This window comes from Aquarana catesbeiana, linkage group LG02 (genome assembly GCF_042186555.1).
Source record: "Aquarana catesbeiana isolate 2022-GZ linkage group LG02, ASM4218655v1, whole genome shotgun sequence".
Lineage (NCBI taxonomy): Eukaryota > Metazoa > Chordata > Amphibia > Anura > Ranidae > Aquarana > Aquarana catesbeiana.
The window spans coordinates 295,975,618-295,998,808 of record NC_133325.1 but is presented as its reverse complement, the minus strand read 5'-3'; the positions used below and the strand labels follow the sequence as shown (position 1 = coordinate 295,998,808).

At 43.7% G+C, this 23,191-nt stretch overlaps 1 protein-coding gene across 1 annotated transcript in view; it reads left to right on the top strand.

Moving 5' to 3' along the window:
* ADPRHL1 (ADP-ribosylhydrolase like 1) overlaps positions 1–21,930 on the top strand; it is a 49,987-nt gene extending 28,057 nt beyond the window's left edge. The window contains exons 4-7 of the mRNA XM_073614553.1: positions 9,500–9,640; positions 10,392–10,519; positions 13,597–13,729; positions 21,276–21,930. Of these exons, the coding sequence (XP_073470654.1) occupies positions 9,500–9,640; positions 10,392–10,519; positions 13,597–13,729; positions 21,276–21,433 (560 nt within the window). The 3' untranslated portion in view covers positions 21,434–21,930. The remainder of the gene's footprint in view (positions 1–9,499; positions 9,641–10,391; positions 10,520–13,596; positions 13,730–21,275) is intronic.
* Positions 21,931–23,191: the final 1,261 nt, after the last annotated feature.

Below are 23,191 nucleotides of genomic sequence, written 5' to 3'. Positions count from 1 at the left end.
GACAGGCCAGGAAATCAGGAAAACTGAGAATCAGCGTAGTGGAACAGCAAGCAGGATCAGGAACCACAAGGGACGTCAGCCAAGCAAGTCTTCAACAGGTACACAGGAGAGAGTCTCTGGATGTGTTGACCAAGGCGAAGGCGAAGGCGGAGCAGAACTGAACTGAACAGCTTAAGTAACCAGCAGCACTGACAAACAGGATATCATCATCAGGTGAGTCACTGTGGAAAAGATCTGAGCTGGCAATTAACTGACAGCTGAGTGGGCTGCTCTGAGAAGGGAGGACTGAGCCCAGCCCTGAGGTTGCGAGCACTGAACTTATTCTCTCTAGAGAAGAGACACATGAGAGGGGATATGATTTCAATTTACAAATACCATATGGTGACCCCATAATAGGGATAAAACTTTTTCCCAGAAGGGCGTTTAATAACACGTGGCCACTCACTAAAATTAGAAGAGGTTTAACCTTAAACTACGTAGAGGGTTCTTTACTGTAAGAGCGGCACGAATGTGGAATTCCCTTCCACAGGTGGTGGTTTCAGCGGGGGGCATCGATAGGTTCAAAAAACTATTAGATAAATGTAACAAGCCCCTGCTCGCTCGGTTCCACTCTCCCGACACTCCTCTGCTGCTATAGAATCAGATTGCAGATCGCAACATCTGATTGTTCGGTCATCCGATGCTCCGGGATTAGAACTACAGCTATGTGCCGTTCTAATCCAGTGGTGATAGCTCAGAACAAACACCAGGCGGGCTGTATGTAAGTTCAACCAGGAATCTCTTTTATTGAAAAATACAGGCTCTTTTATACACTAAAAGTGGAGGTGCAGACCTCCTGCTCATATTACTCTAACAATACAGCTGTAACCTTATTAACGTAATTAACATGAGCTAATTAACTAATCCCTTTAGACAGCCTAGATGACTCAGACATGACCTTTAGGCCAGACTGGCCGTCTTATAGCTCAGAAAACCCAATCAACATTATCACAATAGCAGAGTTAATTAACACAAACAACAATGGGGATCTAATGACTCTTAGATCCCATACTAGAGACTTATTTACAATACACATTCTAGCAGGCAACAGACAGACAGGTGTCTGGAATTGACATCCGCATCTCCTAACAGTATTTGTCCCAGCATTATGAATCAGCCACTATTTCTAATATGGCAAATCCAGGGTCCCCAGAGTCTGGTTGTCCTGGGGGACCAGGACCCGAATCCACAGTAATACCACCTCAAGGGTCCCAAGGCATACAGCTCACAAATAGCACCGTTCCCCCAAATGCCAGGGCCTACGATCGGTCGGCAAGAGGCTAGCATTCAGTCCCCTCCAAAAGTCTCTCTCCCGGCTAGGTCTGTCACAATAAACACCTGAACAACCACAACATACAGGGATATACAATGTAATACTGACCTATAATCACACACATAGGTTGGACTTGATGGACTTGTATCTTTTTTCAACCTCACCTACTATGTAATATATGTAACATCATGACATCACTTCTGGTCTAGGGCAGAAGTAAACTTTTTTATTTTTTTTTTTCCTTTTAAATATTTTATTATTTTAGGGTTTGACATAGTTCAGATTTACAAAGAAAGACAATAACATTCTTGTATATATAATGTAATAGGCAATAGTAATGCTTCACTCAAAAGATTGTGATGTGAAAAGTAAGGATGATTCCAACATAAAATCTATCTGACGTCAATTGGGATGTGGGAGAACTTCTTATTTTGATAAATTGTCAAGTAAGATTGCTTTGGTTGTTGCGTGAAAACACCAGGGGCTTCAGCCCAAAGTCAGAGCCCGGCACCCGGGGGGGGGAATAGGGTGGCGGGCGGTGGGGTTGTATGGAGGGGGGTGTTACCTACCTGACACACACTGACCTATCTGACTGACATACACTGACCTACCTGACACACACTGACCTACCTGACATGCACTGACCTATCTGGCTGACATACACTGACCTCACACTAACCTATCTGACATACACTGACCTACCTGACATACACTGACCTACATGTACACTGACCTACCTGACACACACTGATCTACCTGACACGCACTGACCTATCTATCTGACATACACTGACCTACCTATCTGACATACACTGACCTATCTGGCTGACATACACTGACCTACCTGACATACACTGACCTACATCTACACTGACCTACCTGACATACACTGACCTACCTGACACGCACTGACTTACCTGACACACACTGACCTACCTGACATGCACTGACCTATCTGGCTGACATACACTGACCCACACTGACCTATCTGACATACACTGACCTACCTGACATACACTGACATACATGAACACTGACCTACCTGACACACACTGATCTACCTGACACGCACTGACCTATTTATCTGACATACACTGACCTACCTATCTGACACACACTGACCTATCTGGCTGACATGCACTGACCTACCTCCTATACACTGACCTACATGTACACTGACCTACCTGACATACACTGACCTACCTGACATGCACTGACCTACCTGACACACACTGACCTACCTGACATACACTGACCTATCTGGCTGACATACACTGACCTACCTGACATACAATGACCTACATGACATACACTGATTTACCTATCTGACATACACTGACCTACCTGACACGCACTGACCTATCTGACATACACTGACCTACCTGACATACACTGACCTACATGTACACTGACCTACCTGACACACACTGACCTACCTGACATACACTGACCTACCTGACATACACTGACCTACCAATCTGATATACACTGACCTACATGACACACACTGACCTACCTGACACACACTGACCTACCTGACGTACACTAACCTACATGTACACTGACCTACCTGACACACACTGACTTTCCTGACACACACTGACCTACCTGACACACACTGACCTACCTATCTGACATACACTGACCTACCTGGCTGACACACACTGACCTACCTGACGCGCATTGACCTACATGTACACTAGCCTACCTGACTCACACTGACCTACCTAACACGCACTGACCTACCTGACATACACTGACCTACCTGACATGCACTGACCTACCTGCCCTTGCCCCCTTAAAGCCTAAGTTTATTTAAAATTAGCCAAGGGGCAGTCAAATGAAGTCACTGTGCCATTAATTGCAGCCACTGTGCACCATCAAATGCAGCCACTGTGCCCCATCAATTGAAGCCACTGTGCCGTCAATCACTGTGCCCCATCAAATGAAGCCACTGTGCCCCATCAAATGAAGCCACTGTGCCGTCAACCACTGTGCCCCATCAAATGAAGCCACTGTGCTGTCAACCACTGTGCCCCATCAAATGAAGCCACTGTTCCCCATCAAATACAGCCACTGTGCCCCATCAAATACAGCCACTGTGCCCCATCAAATACATCCACTATGCCCATGAAAAGCAAGAAAATCAGAGAGAGGGAGAGGGACTTACTTTACTTACTCCGAGTCTGGACTGTCACAGTGTCTTATAGATGAAGAGACTCCTCTGCCGCAGGTCCTGGTGCACTCTCCCCAAACTGACCACGGTCCCTAGTCTCTATCAATGCTTTTTGGCCAGGTGTAAAAATTGACACATTCTCCCAGATAACACCACTGAAAAGTAATCCAGAGAAACATTAAGTTCAGGATTATGTAAATCCTGCACATGCGCTGAGACAGAGGTTACAGTGCTCTAGAACCCATCCCATCTTGAGCCCAGAGTGTACATTGCTCAGTGCATGTGCATTACAATGTACACAAAGAAATTGCCCTTCACACGTCTGATATATGAAGATTTTGGAGGGGTTTACTCTGTATATATACACCTTAAGGCCATACCTCCCAACATTTTGTGATGGGAATGAGGGACACCTACTAGCAAATGTATGTAGGCACAGGGCACGCCCCCTGCCACAACCCCTTAAAGGAGAATTAACAAAAAAAAAAGGTTAATTAAATCCCACAAGGGGCTTTTTTTACTACTACTATTCCTTTATATTGGCTTTTAAAATTTACAAATGCAGTAATTTATAATTTGGATGAAAGGTTTAGCATTGGGAAACACTTTTTGAAAGATAAAAGTGCATTTTATATACAACTATATAGATCAGACCAAAATGAGGGACAAATGAGGAGGAAAGAGGGACAGAGGGACATTGCTCGAAATCAGGGACAGTCCCTCGAAATCAGGGACAGTTGGGAGCTAATGTTAATGCCCATCCCCTTTTATAGGGCACATGGTGTATAGGGACGTACAATGTAAAACCTGGTTGCATTTCCCCGCCCAGGGAAAATACAACTGGGTGCAATGCTCTGCAGGCTCTGTAGAAATAAATAAAAATAAATGCCCCATCAAATGCAGCCACTGTGCAATCAAATGCAGCCACTGTGCCCCATCAAATGTAGCAACTGTACCCTGTCAAATGCAGGCACTGTGCCCCATCAAATGCAGCTACTGTGCCCCATCAAATGAAGCCACTGTGCCCCATCAAATGCAGCCACTGTGCCCCGTCAAATGCAGCCACTGTGCCCTGTCAAATGCAGGCACTGTGCCCCATCAAATGCAGCTACTGTGCCCCATCAAATGAAGCCACTTTGCCCCATCAAATGCAGCCACTGTGCCCCATCAAATGCAGCCACTGTGCCCCGTCAAATGCAGCCACTGTGCCCTGTCAAATGTAGCCACTGTGCCCCATCAAATGTAGCCACTGTGCCCCGTCAAATGAAGCCACTGTGCCCCATCAAATGCAGCCACTGTGCCCCATCAAATGCAGCCACTGTGCCCCATCAATTGCAGCCACTGTGCCCCATCAAATGAAGCAACTGTGCCCATCAATTGCAGCCACTTTGCCCCTTCAAATGCAATCACTGTTCCCCATCAAATACAGCCACTGTGTCCGTTAATTGCAGCCACTGTACCCCATCAAATGAAGCCACTGTGCCCATCAATGGCAGCCACTGTGTCCATCAAATGCAGCCACTGTGCCCTGTCAAATGAAGCCACTGTGCCCCAATTGCAGCCACTGTGCCCCATCAAATGAAGCCAATGTGCCCATCAATTGCCCCGTCAAATGAAGACACTGTGACCATCAATTGCAGCCACTGTGCCCCGTCAATTGCAGCCACTGTGCCCCACCAAATGAAGCCACTGTGCCAGTCAATTGCAGCAGCTGTGCCAGTCAATTACAGCCACTGTACCCAGCAAAATGAAGCCACTGTGCCAGTCAATTGCAGCCACTGTGCCTGTCAATTGCAGCCGCTGTGCCCCGTCAAATTACTGTGTCTGTCAGATTAAGCCACTGTGCCCGTCAAATTAAGCCACTGTGCCCGTCAATTGCAGCCACTGTGCTCCGTCAATTGCAGCCACTGTGCCCTGCCAAATGAAGCCACTGTGCCAGTAAATTGCAGCCACTGTGCCTGTCAATTGCACCCACTCTGCCCCATCAAATTAAGCCACTGTGCCTGTCAAATTAAGCCACTGTGCCTATCAAATTAGGCCACTGCGCCCGTCAATTGCAGCCACTGTGCCCCTTCAATTGCAGCCACTGTGCCCTGTCAAATAAAGCCACTGTGCCAGTCAATTGAAGCCACTGTGCCAGTCAATTGCAGCCACTGTGCCCTGCCAAATAAAGCCACTGTGCCAATCAATTACAGCCACTGTGCCCAGCCAAAAGAGAGAGAGACAGAGAGAGAGAGATAAAGACAGAGACAGAGAGAAACACAGAGACAGAGACACACACCTTTTTTTTTCTTTAATCTTCCTTCTGTGACTGTCCCACTCCCAGTCCCACTCCCAGTCACAGCCACCATGGCCATTATCCATTATGACTCTGGAGGTTGAGGGTGAGGGAGAAGGGGGCGTCACTGCGCCGGCGTTCTCCTGATCTCCTGCTGCGTGCATATCACTCTGCCGCATATAACTCAGTTAGTGCAGTGGGCGGCACCGCAACGATCATGATATCACACAGGTAAACTGCGGCTGCCGCCACTGCAGTTTGAACTGTTTTCTCTTCTGTCAAATGAAGCCACTGTGCCCCAATTGCAGCCACTGTGCCGCATCAAATGAAGCCAATGTGCCCATCAATTGCCCCGTCAAATGAAGACACTGTGACCATCAATTGCAGCCACTGTGCCCCGTCAATTGCAGCCACTGTGCCCCACCAAATGAAACCACTGTGCCAGTCAATTGCAGCAGCTGTGCCAGTCAATTACAGCCACTGTGCCCAGCAAAATGAAGCCACTGTGCCAGTCAATTGCAGCCACTGTGCCCCGTCAAATTACTGTGTCTGTCAGATTAAGCCACTGTGCCCGTCAAATTAAGCCACTGTGCCAGTCAATTACAGCCACTGTGCCAGTCAATTGCAGCAGCTGTGCCGGTCAATTACAGCCACTGTGCCCAGCAAAATGAAGCCACTGTGCCAGTCAATTGCAGCCACTGTGCCTGTCAATTGCAGCCGCTGTGCCCCGTCAAATTACTGTGTCTGTCAGATTAAGCCACTGTGCCCGTCAAATTAAGCCACTGTGCCAGTAAATTGCAGCCACTGTGCCCGTCAATTGCACCCACTCTGCCCCATCAAATTAAGCCACTGTGCCTATCAAATTAGGCCACTGCGCCCGTCAATTGCAGCCACTGTGCCCCGTCAATTGCAGCCACTGTGCCCTGTCAAATAAAGCCACTGTGCCAGTCAATTGAATCCACTGTGCCAGTCAATTGCAGCCACTGTGCCCTCCCAAATAAAGCCACTGTGCCAATCAATTACAGCCACTGTGCCCAGCCAAAAGAGAGAGAGACAGAGAGAGAGAGATAAAGACAGAGAGAAACACAGAGACAGAGACACACACCTTTTTTTTTCTTTAATCTTCCTTCTGTGACTGTCCCACTCCCAGTCCCACTCCCAGTCACAGCCACCATGGCCATTATCCATTATGACTCTGGAGGTTGAGGGTGAGGGAGAAGGGGGCGTCACTGCGCCGGCGTTCTCCTGATCTCCTGCTGCGTGCATATCACTCTGCCGCATATAACTCAGTTAGTGCAGTGGGCGGCGCCGCAACGATCATGATATCACACAGGTAAACTGCGGCTGCCGCCACTGCAGTTTGAACTGTTTTCTCTTCCTTTCTCTGGTGCTTAGACACTCGGGGCTATTGGCCCCACATTCGGGGCTCCAGCCTCAATAGCCCCAGTTTAACGATGCCTATGGACTTAGTTATTCTATTCTTAAATGACAAAATACAGAGTGAGTCAGATTTCCATGCTTTCGCTATGGTCTGTTTGGCCGCTGTGGTTACGAAGAGCATGAGTTTGAACTGGCGGTGGGATAAGATATTTGGTTTGTTATTTAGAAGTGCTGTGGTTGGATCAGGAAGCAAAAGTACATTGAACATAGTGGAAAGTATTTTAAACACATCCAACCAAAAGGATTCAACTATTTTGCATTCCCACCAGATGTATGTGTGTTCCCAGGGTTGAACAACCTCGGAAGCAGTGGGAAGGATATTGTGGAGAAAACTTGGAGATTCTGGCAGGGACTAGGTACTATCTAGTGAGTACTTTGTAATTAGTTTATTAGGTGATGCTGATTTGGTAGTTTGTCCAGTTTATTTGTTCTGGTTGTAATTGGAGGTCATTTTCCCATTTTTTGATATAAGTCGGTGGAGATGAAGAATTGTGTGAGAGTAGTTGGATATATAGATCTGAAATGAGTCCCCTTCTATGAGGATCTGTGTTGCAAGCTTGTTCAAATATAGTGAGACTAGGTGTCGTCGTGTCTGAAGGTGCGTTAGTGGTCAAAAAATTTTTGATTTGCAGGTATCTGAACATTTCTGAGGTTGGAAGATTACAGGTTTCACAGAGAGTTGGAAATGGTGTGATAGAAGTGATAGGCCCTTGTCAATCCTGCTTTTGATTAAGCTAGGAGAGAGGTTGGGGAGGACCAGGCCGGGTAGAATGACGGGTTATGTAAGAAAGAGAGAAGAGGATTGTGTTTAGATTGGAGGCCAAATCGAGTTTTTAGTCTATCCCAGATTGAAAGGCTATGTTTGGTAATAGGGTTGGTAATTGTCCAACGTTGTGATGGAGAGAGCCATAAAGGTTTTGCCGTGGAAAGAGGATCACAGTCAGTTGATTCTAATGATACCCATAGTGGAGTTTCAGATGTAGCGTGGTATTTAGGTAATTGTGACAATTGGGCTGCATAATAGTACTTGGTGAAGTCTGGTACACCTAGACTCCCTCTAATTCTGAGGAATACAGGGTAGGTTTAGGTAATCAAGGTTTGGTATTGCCCCAAATGAATTGCAAAGTTTTACGTTGTAGAAGTGCGCATAAGAAATGTGATGGGATAGTGATAGGAAGGACCCTGAATAGATATAACATCAATCCTACCCATCCATGCCAAAGGTAAAGTTGACCAATTTGAGAGTTTTTTTTTTTTTTTTAAAGCAAAAGACCAACATTTTTTTTTTTAATTGATCTCTTGCTTTTAATGGTTAAGGAGAGATTTGGGGTCTTTTTGATCTATGCATAAAGAGGACCTGTCATCCTTATTTCTTCAAAATAAAATGAAAGGGACAGTTTAAAAATAAATAAGAAAAATGTAAAGCACCCTCATCCCTCCGTGCTCGCATGCAGAAGCAAACACATATGCAGTTCACGCATGTATATTTAAAGAGGTGTTTGCACCACATATGTGAGGTATCGCCGCGAATGTTAGAGCAAGAGCACCTCCTCTTTAACTCTAAACAGGTAACCTGTAAAAAGTTTGAAAGTGTTGCCTATGGAGATTTTGAAGTACCGTAGTTTGTCACCATTCCACAAGCAGGTGCAATTTTAAAGTGTGACATGTTGGGTATCTATTTACTCAGCATAACATCATCAAAATGTTGGGTATATATTGTATGTTTTTTTTTTTTTAATTAATTAAAGAGTATTTTTTCCAAAAAATTGTGCTTGAAAAACCGCTGCACAAATACTGCGTGAAATGGAAAATTGCAATGATCGCCATTTTATTCCCTAGGGTCTCTGCTAAAAAAAATCTATAATGTTTGGGCGATAGAAGTAATTTTCTAGCAAAAAATATGGATTTAAACTTGCCTGTCTTCAACACCCTAAATTAAGTAAAAGCAAATTTTACCCAAACAGCTTAATGAGTAAAACTGGGAGTTTCCCAGTGGTGAAAAGGGTGTATTACACAGCAGAATCTAGAACCATTGTTTCGTTTCAGGGATTATAGCACTTTTGCTTATGGATATTGCTATTAGTTTTACAAATGTTATGCTTTTTTTGTGGGTTTGGGAAAAGTAATATACTTGTGCTTGTTCCAAGATAGTAATTTTGATTAAACTAGCTTTAGGTTTGGAGGAATTTTGTAGGTACTGTATGTCATGATTTACATGTCAATATATATATATAAACTGTATGTATCCTATAAAAGTTGAGTTCATATTAATTATTAGACACTGTTAATATAGGGTTCCTGGGGTCACTCTGCACTGCCTTGTTTGCCTCATACGCCCTACAAGGAAAGCCCTTAGTACAGTGGGGAAGAGAAATGCTGAAGGTCATCCCCATGGCTGAAGAGTACTGTAAGAAAACGATACGTCACATGGCAGGTAAAAATGAAAAAACATTAATAGCAAAATTATTGTAACTAACAGCAATCATTTAAAATTTATTTGTAAAAAATTTGACTTCAGTATAGGGATTGCTACACTTAATCCACTATTGGTTCTTTTTGCGCTGCTTTATTAAATAAGCTGTTGCCAGTTCTAATCTTTAAGTACCACTGTTGTTAAAATGCTTAGTATGTTCTCTATTAACTGATATACAGTCGCTTTCCAAGCTTTGCATCCCAATATATTGTATCTTTGTGTAATGTTGTCATTGTGCTCTTTTCCTAACAAAGAGTCCTTTCATTATTACAAAATATTCTGAAAAACAAGAAAATATTGGTGCCATGTTTGTATGAAAATTTGCACAGAGGTCCAGGCTAGCAACATGGGACTCCTGATGTCTGTGATGGCAAACATCCCATATATACACATGTCATTGATCACGGTTCTCTGCAGATTTGGCAATTGTGTTAGAATGGTGTCCCCACATTTCCTGAGGCTTAACCAAATACATAAATATTTTCAGGCCTGCCAAATATTTCATGGCTGTGCTTTACTCAAGCAACAATGGTAGTTTTCACTTTTAATAGTTGTTATTAGAAGATTTTTTACAAATTTACAGTCACATATTGATTTTTCACTAATACTAGTACTTTTATGAGTTTTATAACCAAGACAAATTATATTTTTAACTTTATCATGTCTAACATTCCTAAGAAAGATACCTTTTCTCTAACCCATATCTATTTAGAGTACCAAGAGCACTGGTTTTATTTTGAAGCCAAATGGCAGTTTTATCTGGAAGAGAGAGAAATAGAAGAAGACAACATGACCAAGCCCAATTTTCCCGATAAGTATGATGCTGATGAGAGAGATAAAGTAAGCTTAATGTGAAGGACACTGCTCATTCAATTCTTCATGTTGTTTTTGATTCTGTATTGATATGTTGCATTAAAATATCTTTGGGCACAATTAAGCATGCTAATTATTGTTATGATCCTTTATTTGTACAAAATACACTCACCAGCCACTTTATTAGGTACACCTGTTCAATTACCTGGTAACACAAATTGCTAATCAGCCAATCACATGGCAGCAACTCAATGAATTTAGGCATCTAGACGTGGTGAAGATGGCTTGCTGAAGTTCAAACTGAGCATCAGAATGGGGAAGAAAAGGGATTTAAGTGACCTTGAAAGTGTCATGGTTGTTGGTTTCAGACAAGCTGTTCTGAGTATTTAAAAAAACGTTGATCCACTGGGATTTTCACACACAACCATCTCTACAGTTTACAGAGAATGGTCTGAAAAAGAGAAAATATCCAGTGAGCGGCAGTTGTGTGGACAGAAATGCCTTGTTGAGGTCAGGGAAGGATGGGCAGATTTGAGATAATAGAAAGTCAACAGTAACTCAAATAAAAACTTGTTACAATGAAGGTATGCAGAATACCATCTCTGAATGCACAACACATCAAACCTTGAAGCAGCTGGGCTACAGCAGCAGAAGACCACACCGGGCGCCACTCCTGTCAGCTAAGAACAGGAAACTGAGGCTACAATTCGCACAGGCTCAACAAAATTGAACAATAGAAGACTGGAAAAATGTTGCCTGGTCTGAGGAGTTTTGATTTCAGCTGTGACATTCACATGGTGGGGTCAGAATTTGGCGTAAACAACATGAAAGCATGGATCCATCCTGCGTTGTATCACCAGTATAGACTGGTGGTTGTGGTGTAATGGTGTGGAGGATATTTTCTTGGCAAACTTTGGGTCCCTTAGTACCAATTGAGCATCGTTTAAAAGCCACCTGAGTATTGTTGCTGACCATGTCCATCCCTTTATGACTACAGTGTACCCATCTTCTGATGGCTACTTCCAGCAGTATAATGCACCATGTCACAAAGCTCAAATCATCTCAAACTGCTTGCTTGAACATGAGAATGAGTTTGCTGTACTCTAATGGCCTCCACAGTCACCAGATCTCGATCATATAGAGCACCTTTGGGATGTGGTGGAATGGGAGATTTGCATCATGGATGTGCAGCCGAAAAATCTGCAGCAACTGTGTGATGCTATCATGTTAATATGGACCAAGAGCTATGAGGGATGTTACCAACACCTTGTTGAATCTATGCCACAAAGAATTAGGGCAGTTCTGAAGACAAAAAGGGGTCCAACCCAGTACTAGCAAGGTGTATCTAGTAAAGTGGCTGTTGAGTGTATATCTGAAGGGTTTCATTAATCCTGGTCATGGTATAACTAGCAGTAGTTAGTCACATTTAAAGCTAAACTCTGGGCAGATACAAATTAATGCAGTTTTGCAATTATTATAATATTGGAATTTCACCTGGCATCAGCCTCTCTCAGTACCTGTAGAGCAAAGCTGGAGTGTGCCAGAAAGAAACAGTACAAGGAGCCAATCAGTTGATGTGATGACAAGAAGCTAGGTGATACAAAAGAGAAAGCAGTGAGGAATTGAAATAAGCTCATCACTGTGCTGCTTCTCCTTTCACTGTCCAGTTACAGACTGGGGTGGGTCTAGGACAGCCTTGGATTCTTCAGTACAAATGAGTGTTGGGAACATACTCTAGAGTTTTTAGCCACATTTACCTGAACAAGTTTAGCCCAATGTGACTAACTACTAATAGCTATTAAATGTGAAACAATATGAAAACAAGACACAGGGAAGAAAAGAAACTTTCCCAAACAATCTTCCAATCTAATAGATAGAAAGCACCAAATACAATGGTGACAAAATGAAGATAAAAGGTAAAAGGCAGTGGCTGAGGGATTATGGAAACTGTTTAACCTGTAAAACATGATTGGGGTCGAGATAAAGATAAGTAGACAAATATGTAATTTGGAGAACTTTACACACTTTAGAGGCGGGCACAAAGAAGAGAACTGCAGAGTCAGCTAACTGCTTTATGGTAATATCTTGATGCTGTGCATATGAGACTATAGGGTTGTTTTACTAAAGGCAAGCAAAGTGCCTTTAGAAAAAAAAACATTTTTGCATGCACATGATTGGGTTATGGAAGTCAGCTTTACTAAGTTGTCTGGAAAATTCCCTTGCAAAGTGAACAGCCTATTTGCCTTTGGTAAATCAACCCCTATGTATGAGGAGGATGTTTGGGTACTGTGGGGGCACAGAGATACATTTGGATTGTATCTATGTATACACTGGATTAAAACTTGTAGGAGTAGTTTTCATTCTCCCTCTGTCTGTCCTATGAGGCTGCATGACCCCTGACCCTCTGTCTAGACCAGGGGTCTCGAACTGGCGGCCCTCCAGCTGTTGTGAAACTACAAGTCCCATGAGGCATTGCAAGGCTGACAGTTCCAAGCATGACTCCCGCAGGCAGATGCATGATGGGACTTGTAGTTTTGCAACAGCTGGAGGGCCGCCAGTTTGAGACCCCTGGTCTAGACAGTGCTGATTGGTCCTGTGCTGATTAGTCCTGTGCTTATCACATGCACCCCCCCCCCCCCCCAACCCCACAAAAAACTCTCTAGCAATACACACCAAAGTGAGCATGTGCAGAAATGCCTCCTAGGGCTCTGTTCTATCAGCAGATTGGGGACAGTGGAAGAAGAGGAGGATCAGAGAAGACAAGATCAAACAGCCTTTTTACACAATGCGCAGGATTAAACCCTTAGGTTCCACAGTGAGTATAACAAGCATGCTTTACTGCATATACAGACTGATTTTACTATTGTGGGTTTAGTAACACTTTAAGGTCACTTATTATGACACATGAACTTTAGGCTCCTGTGGTAGAAAGGTATGTCATCTGGAGATATGAGATTCAGTTGTTAAATGTGTGCTAATACTGCCTAATGTTTAGTAATGTTAATGTCACAAATGCCGCATCTAAATTTATATTATGACATGGGACCTTTCTGTTTTACATTTGGTATGACTAAAGAGCTCTAATGAGGGTTTTTATTCTACAGACATATAAGAAATGGAGCTCAGAGGGCCGTGGTGGAAGAAGAGGGCATGATGCTCCTATGATTGCATATGATGCGCTGTTGGGAGCTGGTGGTGACTGGAAGGAGCTTTGCAGTCGAGCTATGTTCCATGGCGGTACGATGTAATGATAAATAATAAAAATAGTTGTAGGCAGGCAGAGGTGGTAGTACAAATCACAGGAATCCATAGCAAAAGGTTGATGGAGCTTCCAAGGATCTTACACTATGGCACCTGCCACTTTGCACTGATGGCCAATAGGTGCACTCCTAGTAAAAGCCCTATACATTAGTGGTCAGCAATGGCCTTTTGTACTCCCTTAAAGCTTAATTCTAGGTAAAACTTTTTATTTTGTTTTGGATAGAGCCGATGTGGGGTTTTTATTAAAGTGGAACTTCAGTCAAAAAGTGAAATACCGCTGGTTCACTCCCTCTCCCCAGCCTGTAACTGAATTACAGATTTTTATCAGTACCTATTCCCACTTTCTAGGCAAGGATGATGCCCCTTGCTCTGCTCCCTTCAATCCCAAAGCCTCCTGGGACATGTCACATGTCCCAGGAGGCTGCAGGATTATTCATGGGTTCACACATGTGTAGTGGGAAGCCAGCTGTGGCTTCCTCAGGGGGCCACAGCTGGCTCCCATATCCAACATATCGGTGCGAAGAACAGGCTGGAGGAAGCCAGTGCTGGACTCCAGGCACTGGTAAGCATTTGGTTTGTAAAAGTCAGCAGCTAAAGTATTACTTTCTTATTGCAAAGAATTCCTCTCAAAAGAGTAATATCAGCAAAATGAAATGTCGATTGTGGAAGGCCTATACATTTTGATAATGTTTTATTTCTCTCTGTGCCTTCCTGTTATGGTGTTCGTCACATTTTATATAGTATTACTGCTGTCAGGGACATTTCCCAAAGGAAAAAAACAAACATTTGGAATGACCTTTGGCCCCTACTGCAGCCATCTTATATACTGTATTAATGAGTCATTGGTTTAACGATGAAGGCAAGATAGGCAAATGATACCCACTCCTAGTTCTCATGCTTAATGATGCTTTAATGATGTTTTTTGATATTGTGCAGGCAAACATCTCTGAGAGTCTCTGCTAAGAGCTGCTGCAGTCGCCTGTGGCTCACATTGAGGGCCCTAGATCTAATGTGAGGGAAAATACTTTGCACATCAAAATTTGAGAACTCCATAAACGTTTGTCAGAAAATGGACAAAAACAGGAGAAAGGTGACTTTTTAATGCCTTCAGTGACCTGCAGTCCTCTGTCCTTATAACAGCTGCTGTGGTGGTAGCTATACTCTTTTAGACAAAACGTGATTCATATTAATGAAGCCCTTAGGCTCAGTTCATACTATCTCAACTTGGGATCTGACTTGTGAGACGCCAAAACGCGGGACATGTGAAATCCCAGTTTAGTCAATGACAGCACTACTGAAGTCACTCTGACTTTAGAAAAGGTTCCTAATCTACTTCAAGGCAAATTCTATCCAACTTATGCCCATAGACTTTAATGGATTTCCCCTCCAAGTCGGATCCTCATCTTCATTGATGTGATTTGGATGCGACATTACAAGAAGGTTACCCAGGCATTCCCTGAAGTTGATTCAAAGCCGCTTCAAGTTGCTTCAAAGTTGCTTCAAGTCACATCAAGTCGCCTGACACTGTAAGATGCGCGACTTCCAGGTCGCGGCAGTGTGAACCGAGCCTTAGGCTGACAATCATTACCAACCAACTCTTATGCCGCGTACACACGGTCGGACTTTTCGGCTACAAAAGTCCGACTGCCCGTCCAACAGACTTTCGACGGACTTTTGGCGGACTTTTGGAGGACTTGCGGCGGACTTTCTAACGAACGGACTTGCCTACATACGATCACACAAAAGTAGGACGGATTTGTACGTAATGACGTACACCGGACTAAAATAAGGAAGTTGATAGCCAGTAGCCAATAGTTGCCCTAGCGTGGGTTTTTGTCCGTCGGACTAGCATACAGACGAGCGGATTTCTGGGTCCGCCGTAGTTACGACGTAAAGATTTGAAGCATGTTTCAGATCTAAAATCCGTCAGATTTGTGGCTGGAAAAGTCCGCTGAAAATCCGGGGAAGCCCACACACGATCGGATTGTCAGCCGGCTTTAGTCCGTCGGCGTCCGTCGGACTTTTGTAGACGAAAACTCTGACCGTGTTTACGCGGCATTATGCACTGTACACATGAGTGGAATTTCCATCAGAAAGAACTTGGACGTTTTTTTCGAAGGAATTCCGCTCAAGCTTTGCCTTGCATACACACGGTCACACAAAAGTTCTCTGAACTTTCGACCGTCAACAACGCAGTGAAGTACAGCACTACGACGAGCCGAGAAAATTAAGTTCAATGCTTCCAAGCATGCGTCGAATTGTTTCCAAGCATGTGTAGGAATTTTGTGTGTCTAAATTTGTACAGACGATCGCAATTTCGGATAAGAACTTTTCCTGACCGAAAAATAAATAACATGCTCTCAATCTTTTGCTGGCTGGAATTCCGCCAGCAAAAGACCGATGGAGCATGCACACGGTTGCATTTTCCGACAAAAAAAAGCTCTCATCGGAGTTTTGTTGGCGGAATTTCCCATCGTGTGTACGGGGCATAAGTTATAAAAGTTGCTAGTTAAGCTTTTAATTCTCGTTCCTCAAAAGCTTTAAACTCAGGTTCCCCAAGAATTGCTTGTGATGCCTTGATTTAGTTGCTCGACCCAAAATAATTGCTCGTGAATAGGTATAGATGAAAATAAATTAAAAATCTCAAGTCAACCCATAAATCATGTCAATATAAAACTAAAATCATTAGTGTGTGCGCATTAGAACCATCTAAACATAGTTGAAGCCTGATTTTTGTGCACCTCTGCCTAAATTTGTGCTTGCTCAAATAATTATAAGCTGGCCATTGGACCATAAAAATTAAAGTGGTATTATTAAACCCAAAACCAAAAATGTAATAATGTGGCTTTCCAATCATTAGATGTGGTGGCTGCATTCGTTTTCTTTTTTTTAGGCATTTTCCCCTCTGTTTTCACCTGGTGTTACAGCCAATAACACTCCTCCTGTAATATAGTGCTTACACTCTGGATGAAGGAGCACCTTTGGATAGCAGCATTGTTAACCTGGGGGGAGGGGAGTGTAATGCACCGTACACACAGTCGGACTTTGTTCGGACATTCCGACAACAAAATCCTAGGATTTTTTCCGACGGATGTTGGGTCAAACTTGTCTTGCATACACACGGTCACACAAAGTTGTCGGAAAATCCGATCGTTCTGAACGCGGTGACGTAAAACACGTACGTTGGGACTATAAACGGGGCAGTGGCCAATAGCTTTCATCTCTTTATTTATTCTGAGCATGCGTGGCACTTTGTCCGTCGGATTTGTGTACACACGATCGGAATTTCCGACAACGGATTTTGTTGTCGGAAAATTTTATAGCCTGCTCTCCAACTTTGTGTGTCGGAAAATCCGATGGAAAATGTGTGATGGAGCCTACACACGGTCGGAATTTATGACAACAAGGTCCTATCACACATTTTCCATCGAAAAATCCTAACGTGTGTACGGGGCATTAGATGCACTGTTACAGCAACAGTTTTTTTTCCTTTTGGAATAAAAGTTTTACATAAATAAATAAAAGCTGATCATTTTAAGCACCCCTCTCAGTGGTAAATGGTTTATCTCATACCTTTAACTAGAACACCTGCAGAAGAGCTTGTTATGTTGAAAGAATTACTGGCCAGGTCACCAGTTGAAGATAATAGAAAGAAGGCCTAAAAAAGAAAACTAACTCAGCCACCACATCTAAGAATTGGTAACCTGCAATATAATACCAATTTGCTTTTGTATTACAAATACTACTTTAATGTCCCATAATGGAAGCATAATAAGTAAAACTGTCTTATGGCAATGTTACAGTAATAAAGTTATCAACTTTATGAACATAAACTGCACAACTGTCAATCCAGCCAGCATTTAAGACTTTTTTTATTGGATCAATAATTGTGCAGTCATGCATTCACATATATGTTAATGCAGAGAATAAAGCAATTTGTTTTATATTGACAAGAATCATGGATTGATTTGAGTTCAGTTACATTTTTTGTTTCTTTTTAGTCTATACCTATTGACAAGCAAGTTTTGGGCTGAGCCACTAAAATGTGTCTTCAAATAATTTTGGGTTATAATATTGACCATCATGTGTGCTCCTCCCCAGTGTTTTAAGTGCATATTGAGCACCTAATAATAATTTGATGCATAGTTAACCTTCTGAAGTCAGTGTCACCTCAGCCCCTAAAGCAACTGGAAACGAGGACCAGTTTACACCACATGCAGTCCAGTGCACTTTTTTTTTCTTCATCCAAAACGCATGGAAAGTAGGTTATATAGTTTCCAATGGGATAGTTCACACCAGTGCGGTCAGTTCCAGGGCTTTCCAGTTCCAGAAAAAAAGTAGAACATATTGTATTTTTCTTGCACTGGACTGTACTGGAACACAGTAAAATGCATCAATGGACTGCATGTGGTGTGACCCCATTACCTTGTAAAACAACCCATTCAGTATAATTTAGCAATGTAAGGCAAAACATTTGTGTATGTACAGTGGGAACGGAAAGTCTTCAGACCCCCTTAAATGTTTAACTCTTTGTTATATTGCAGTTATTTGCTAAAATCATTTAAGTTCATTTTTTTCCTCATTAATGTACACGCAGCACCTCATATTGACAGAAAAACACAGAATTGTTGACATTTTTGCAGATTTATTAAAAAAGAAAAACTGAAATATCACACAGTCCTAAGTATTCAGACCCTTTGCTGTGATACTCATATATTTAACTCAGAGGGGAAGCTGTAGCCAGTAAGGGACTATCTGCCTAATTACCAGGGACCATAGTGAGTAACTGAAGCAAGTACCAGAGTAGCATTCTCACCGACTGGGGACGGTGAAGAATCTGGAAACTTCAGTGGGTATCAAGCCAAGGACCCAGCCAGAGGAGGTGACGCTTGCAGAGCAACCTTGTGTGTCAAGCCAGGGACCGAGCAGGCCAGCGAGGGTGAAGCTTGAGAGGTATCTAGAGTGCCAAGCTAGGGACCCAGCAGAGAGGCAGGGGTGACGCTTGAGGAAGATATCACCATGAAGATTGGAGGAGCTCAAGGGATTTAGTGGCAGTGAATCAGTTTGTCTAGCGAGAGACCGGGAGCTCAGTGTGCTGAAGAACTGCAATGAGCGATTGTAGTGAAAGTGAAGGAACTGTTAAGCTTTTTGTTAGGAACTGTTAAAGACTGTTGCCATAGGAGACAGCATTCCTGCACATGTAGATGTGGTGTCTTGCTGGATGCTTTTCCCTGCATGGTTGTCCTCCTATTGAAGTCTCGGAGTCTGCCAATTAATCTTGCAACTACCTAAGGGTGTCCTGCCCCTAAGCCACTCTCCCCCAAAAAGTTTGTTAAGAGAAATAAACTTTCTTTTGCATTCAAGAAGTGTCTGGCGCCCAATAACTTTAACTACCCTACCTCCACCATGCCTCAACCCACTACATACAGAAGGATGTCGGCTATCCCTGGCCCTGGAGGTTCTCATTGGATTAAAGGAGGCCTGGGACCTTGCTATATATATATATATATATATATATATATATATATATATATATATACAGTATATATACACACACACGCACATACATTTTATTTTTATAATTTATTATACGTATTTGTCTTTTTTTTTATAAGTGATCTTCCCAGTAAATGGCTGTGCGGGCAGGAGGGGAGGTGTTAGCACAAGTCTTGGCTATTGAAGGTCAGGAAGGCTGTTTTCCCAGCACAGCCAGGAAACTGACCATGTGGGATGGATATGTTTCTTTGCCTAGCTTGGACACTTTGAAATAAGAAAACAAGGGAACGGGCAGGAACACCAGGTATTTCACACAATGGATGCAATGTAAAGAGAACGGGATACATACTGTACAAGTACATGGTACAACCGGTGGCGGCTGGTGCTGGAGGATTTTTTGGGGGGGGGGTGCGGGCAGGCGAAGCCCTCCAGCAGTCACGGCTCCCCTGGTGCCCGGCACTGTGGCTTCTGTGTAACCCGGTCTTCGGCCTCCTGACCTGATTGGCCGGGGCAAGATGCCGAAGGCTGATGCCAATCAGCTGGTATCGCAGGGTGGGAGGGCTCTGGCGCAGTGCTCTGCGCCCCAAGGCCAACATAAAGCAGGCCAATTGGAGCTTTGGGCTGTGGTCATATGCTTGTGAGGAGGTGATGGACCTGGTAGAGACCTGTTGGTCCAGCGTCCCGCACAGTGCATGGCCACACAGATGGTGTGGGCTGGGGGGGAGGCGCCCCTGCGCCCCTTGTGGACCAGCCACCACTGGGTACAACAGACACATGTAGCGCTACCCTCGTGAGGGTTGCTGGTAGAATCTGTACCCCACTGGTTGCCCCGACTCTGCAAGTCCTCTGACACCCTGGTAAGGATTTCTGTTATAAGGCAGAATGCAAAGAAACAAAATGTTATAAAATTCAGTCAAACCCTTATTTAATCATTGACACCTATGTGAACAGGCAGCAGGAAGGCAGGGGACTGACCCTTTGTAGACTATGTAAGACCACTCCTTTCTGTTCCTCAGCCCACAGGCACTTAACACTAAGGCAACTTACAAAAGCAAAGCATTCCGCAAACTCTTGTTATTATAACTTTACTGGCTCCTTTAAGCAGAGTCCCAGATATCTGAAAGAAGACCCCAGCAGTAAAACCCCAGCATTCTGAACTACACATCCCACAATGCTTTGCTCTGCTCAATGCTCTACCTTTAGGAAATAACTACTGCTGCTGCGCTACTCACACACAGGACTTTTTTTCAGTGGGAACGTGGGGGAACGCAGTTCCAGCACCTCCAGCACTGAATGTATGTAATAGCATGGGGTGTGGGGTGTGCTGGAGGGTCTATTGATGAAGGCTGCTGGGGGATCTATTGTCACTGGTAGGGATCTGATATTGTGTGAGGGTCTATTGTTGCTGATGGGGAATCTATTGTTGCTGGGGGGTTCTTATGTTGCTGGAAGGGATCTACTGTTGAGGGAGAGGTCTATTTTTACTGGCTGCTGGAGGATCTATTGATGCTGGCTGCTGGGAGATCTGTTGTTGCTGCTGGGGGGGTCTAGTGTTGCTTGGGTGGATATTTTGTTACTGGGTGTGATATTTTGTTGTGGGTGGTTCACTGTTGCCGCAGGGAATCTACTGTTGTTGGGGTGGAGTCCATTTTGCTGGGGGAGTCTATTTTTGTGTGGGGATCTATTGCTGGGATTTTATTCCTGGCTGCAGGGGATCTATTTTACTGCTTTTCTTTTTATCATTAACATGTTCCATACAAATGATTTAGCACCACAAAACAATACTTGGTTTTGTATTCTCTAAAAGGGGCAGTGCTGGTAGGTGGGTAGGGGGTGGAATCAAGGGACGGTGGTCAGAGGTGGGTAGGGGGCAGAGACAAGGGGTGACTCAGACGGGGGGAGTTCCTGCACCTATTCTCCGAGAAAAAAAGCCCTGGTTGCACATGAAAGTCACAGCAAGATTCTAGGCTTTTCTGTGGGCACACAAGACTGAAAACATTTGATTGTATTGTTTGTGTTCTTACAGGAGAAAGTGGGGCAACTGGATCTATTGCTGGATGCCTTTTTGGACTGCTGTACGGTGTCAACAATGTGCCAAAAGGTCTCTACCAGGAGATTGAACTAAAGGAAAGCCTTGAATCTTTAGGAGAAAAACTCTATCAAGTTTCTTCAAAAGAGAAGTAAAGCAATTTCAGCTATCTTAAATTTCTTATACTACTATAAAAAGGAACTATACTTCTGGTCACTTCACTGTTAGATCTGCTATTTTAGAACTCCAGCCAAGAGTTTGTCTTCATTTTGCAAATAATAGGGAAGAGTTACAACCTCTGTCATGTTTTAATTTCTTTATAAAATAAAGGATAAAGAGAACATTGGATCCATGGTAAACTTTATGCAAAAAAAAGAAGTCTGTTTGTTGATAAAAAGTAAATAATTTAACAAATACTTTTCAGTGTTATAGGGAAATCCGTTTATTCGGTCTTCATACCTTTTGGAGAATTGCCATATCCATTTCCATTCCATGGGTCTTTCATGAAGGGTTTCCCTGACTCTCAGTCTTGATAACCACTGATTCTGGAACTGGAAGTGACAGTGAATCACCACAACAGACAGAACCTGACAGAGATGCTAACTATATATATATATATATATATATATATATATATATATATATATATATATATATATACAGTATCTCACAAAAGTGAGTACACCCCTCACATTTTTGTAAATATTTTATTATACCTTTTCATGTGACAGCACTAAAGAAATGACACTTTGCTACAATGTAAAGTAGTGAGTGTACAGCCTGTATAGCAGTGTAAATTTGCTGTCCCCTCAAACTAGCTCAACACACAGCCATTAATGTCTAAACCTCTGGCAACAAAAGTGAGAACATCCCTAAGCGAAAATGTCCAAACTGGGCCCAAAGTGTCCACATTTTGTGTGGCCACCATTATTTTCCAGCACTGCCTTAACCCTCTTGGGCATGGAGTTCACCAGAGCTATACAGGTTGCCACTGGAGCCCTCTTCCACACCTTCATGATGACATCACAGCGCTGGTGGAAGTTAGTGATCTTGCGCTCCTCCACCTTCCGATTGAGGATCCCCCACAGATGCTCAAAAGGGTTTAGGTCTGGAGACATGCTGGGCCAGTCCATCACCTTTACCCTCAGCTTCTTTAGCAAGGCAGTGGTCGTCTTGGAGGTGTGTTTGGGGTCGTTATCATGTTGGAATACTGCCCTGCGGCTCAGTCTCTGAAGGGAGGGGATCATGCTCTGCTTCAGTATGTCACAGTACATGTTGACATTCATGGTTCCCTCAATGAACTCCCCAGTGCCAGCATCACTAATGCAGCCCCAGACCATGACACTCCCACCACCATGTTTGACTGTAGGCAAGACACACTTGTCTTTGTACACCTCACCTGGTTGCCGCCACATACGCTTGAACCATCTGACCCAAATACGTTTATCTTGGTCTCATCAGACCACAGGACATGGTTCTTAGTCTGCTTGTCTTCAGCAAACTGTTTGTGGACTTTCTTGTGTATCATGTTTAGAAGAGGCTTCCTTCTGGGATGACAACCATGCAGACCAATTTGATGCAGTGTGCGGTGTATGGTCTGAGCACTGGCAGGCTGACCCCCCACCCCTTCAACCTCTGCAGCAACGCTGGCAGCACTCACACGTCCAATTCCCAAAGACAACCTCTGGATGTGACGGCGAGCACGTGCACTCAACTTCTTTGGTCGACCATGATGAGGCCTGTTCTGAGTGGAACCTGTCCTATTAAACCGCTGTATGGTCTTGGCCACCGTGCTGCAGCTCAGTTTCATGGTCTTAGCAATCTTCTTATAGCCTAGGCCAACTTTATGTAGAGCAACAATCCTCAGAGAGTTGTTTGCCATTAGGTGCCATGTTGAACTTCCAGTGACCTGT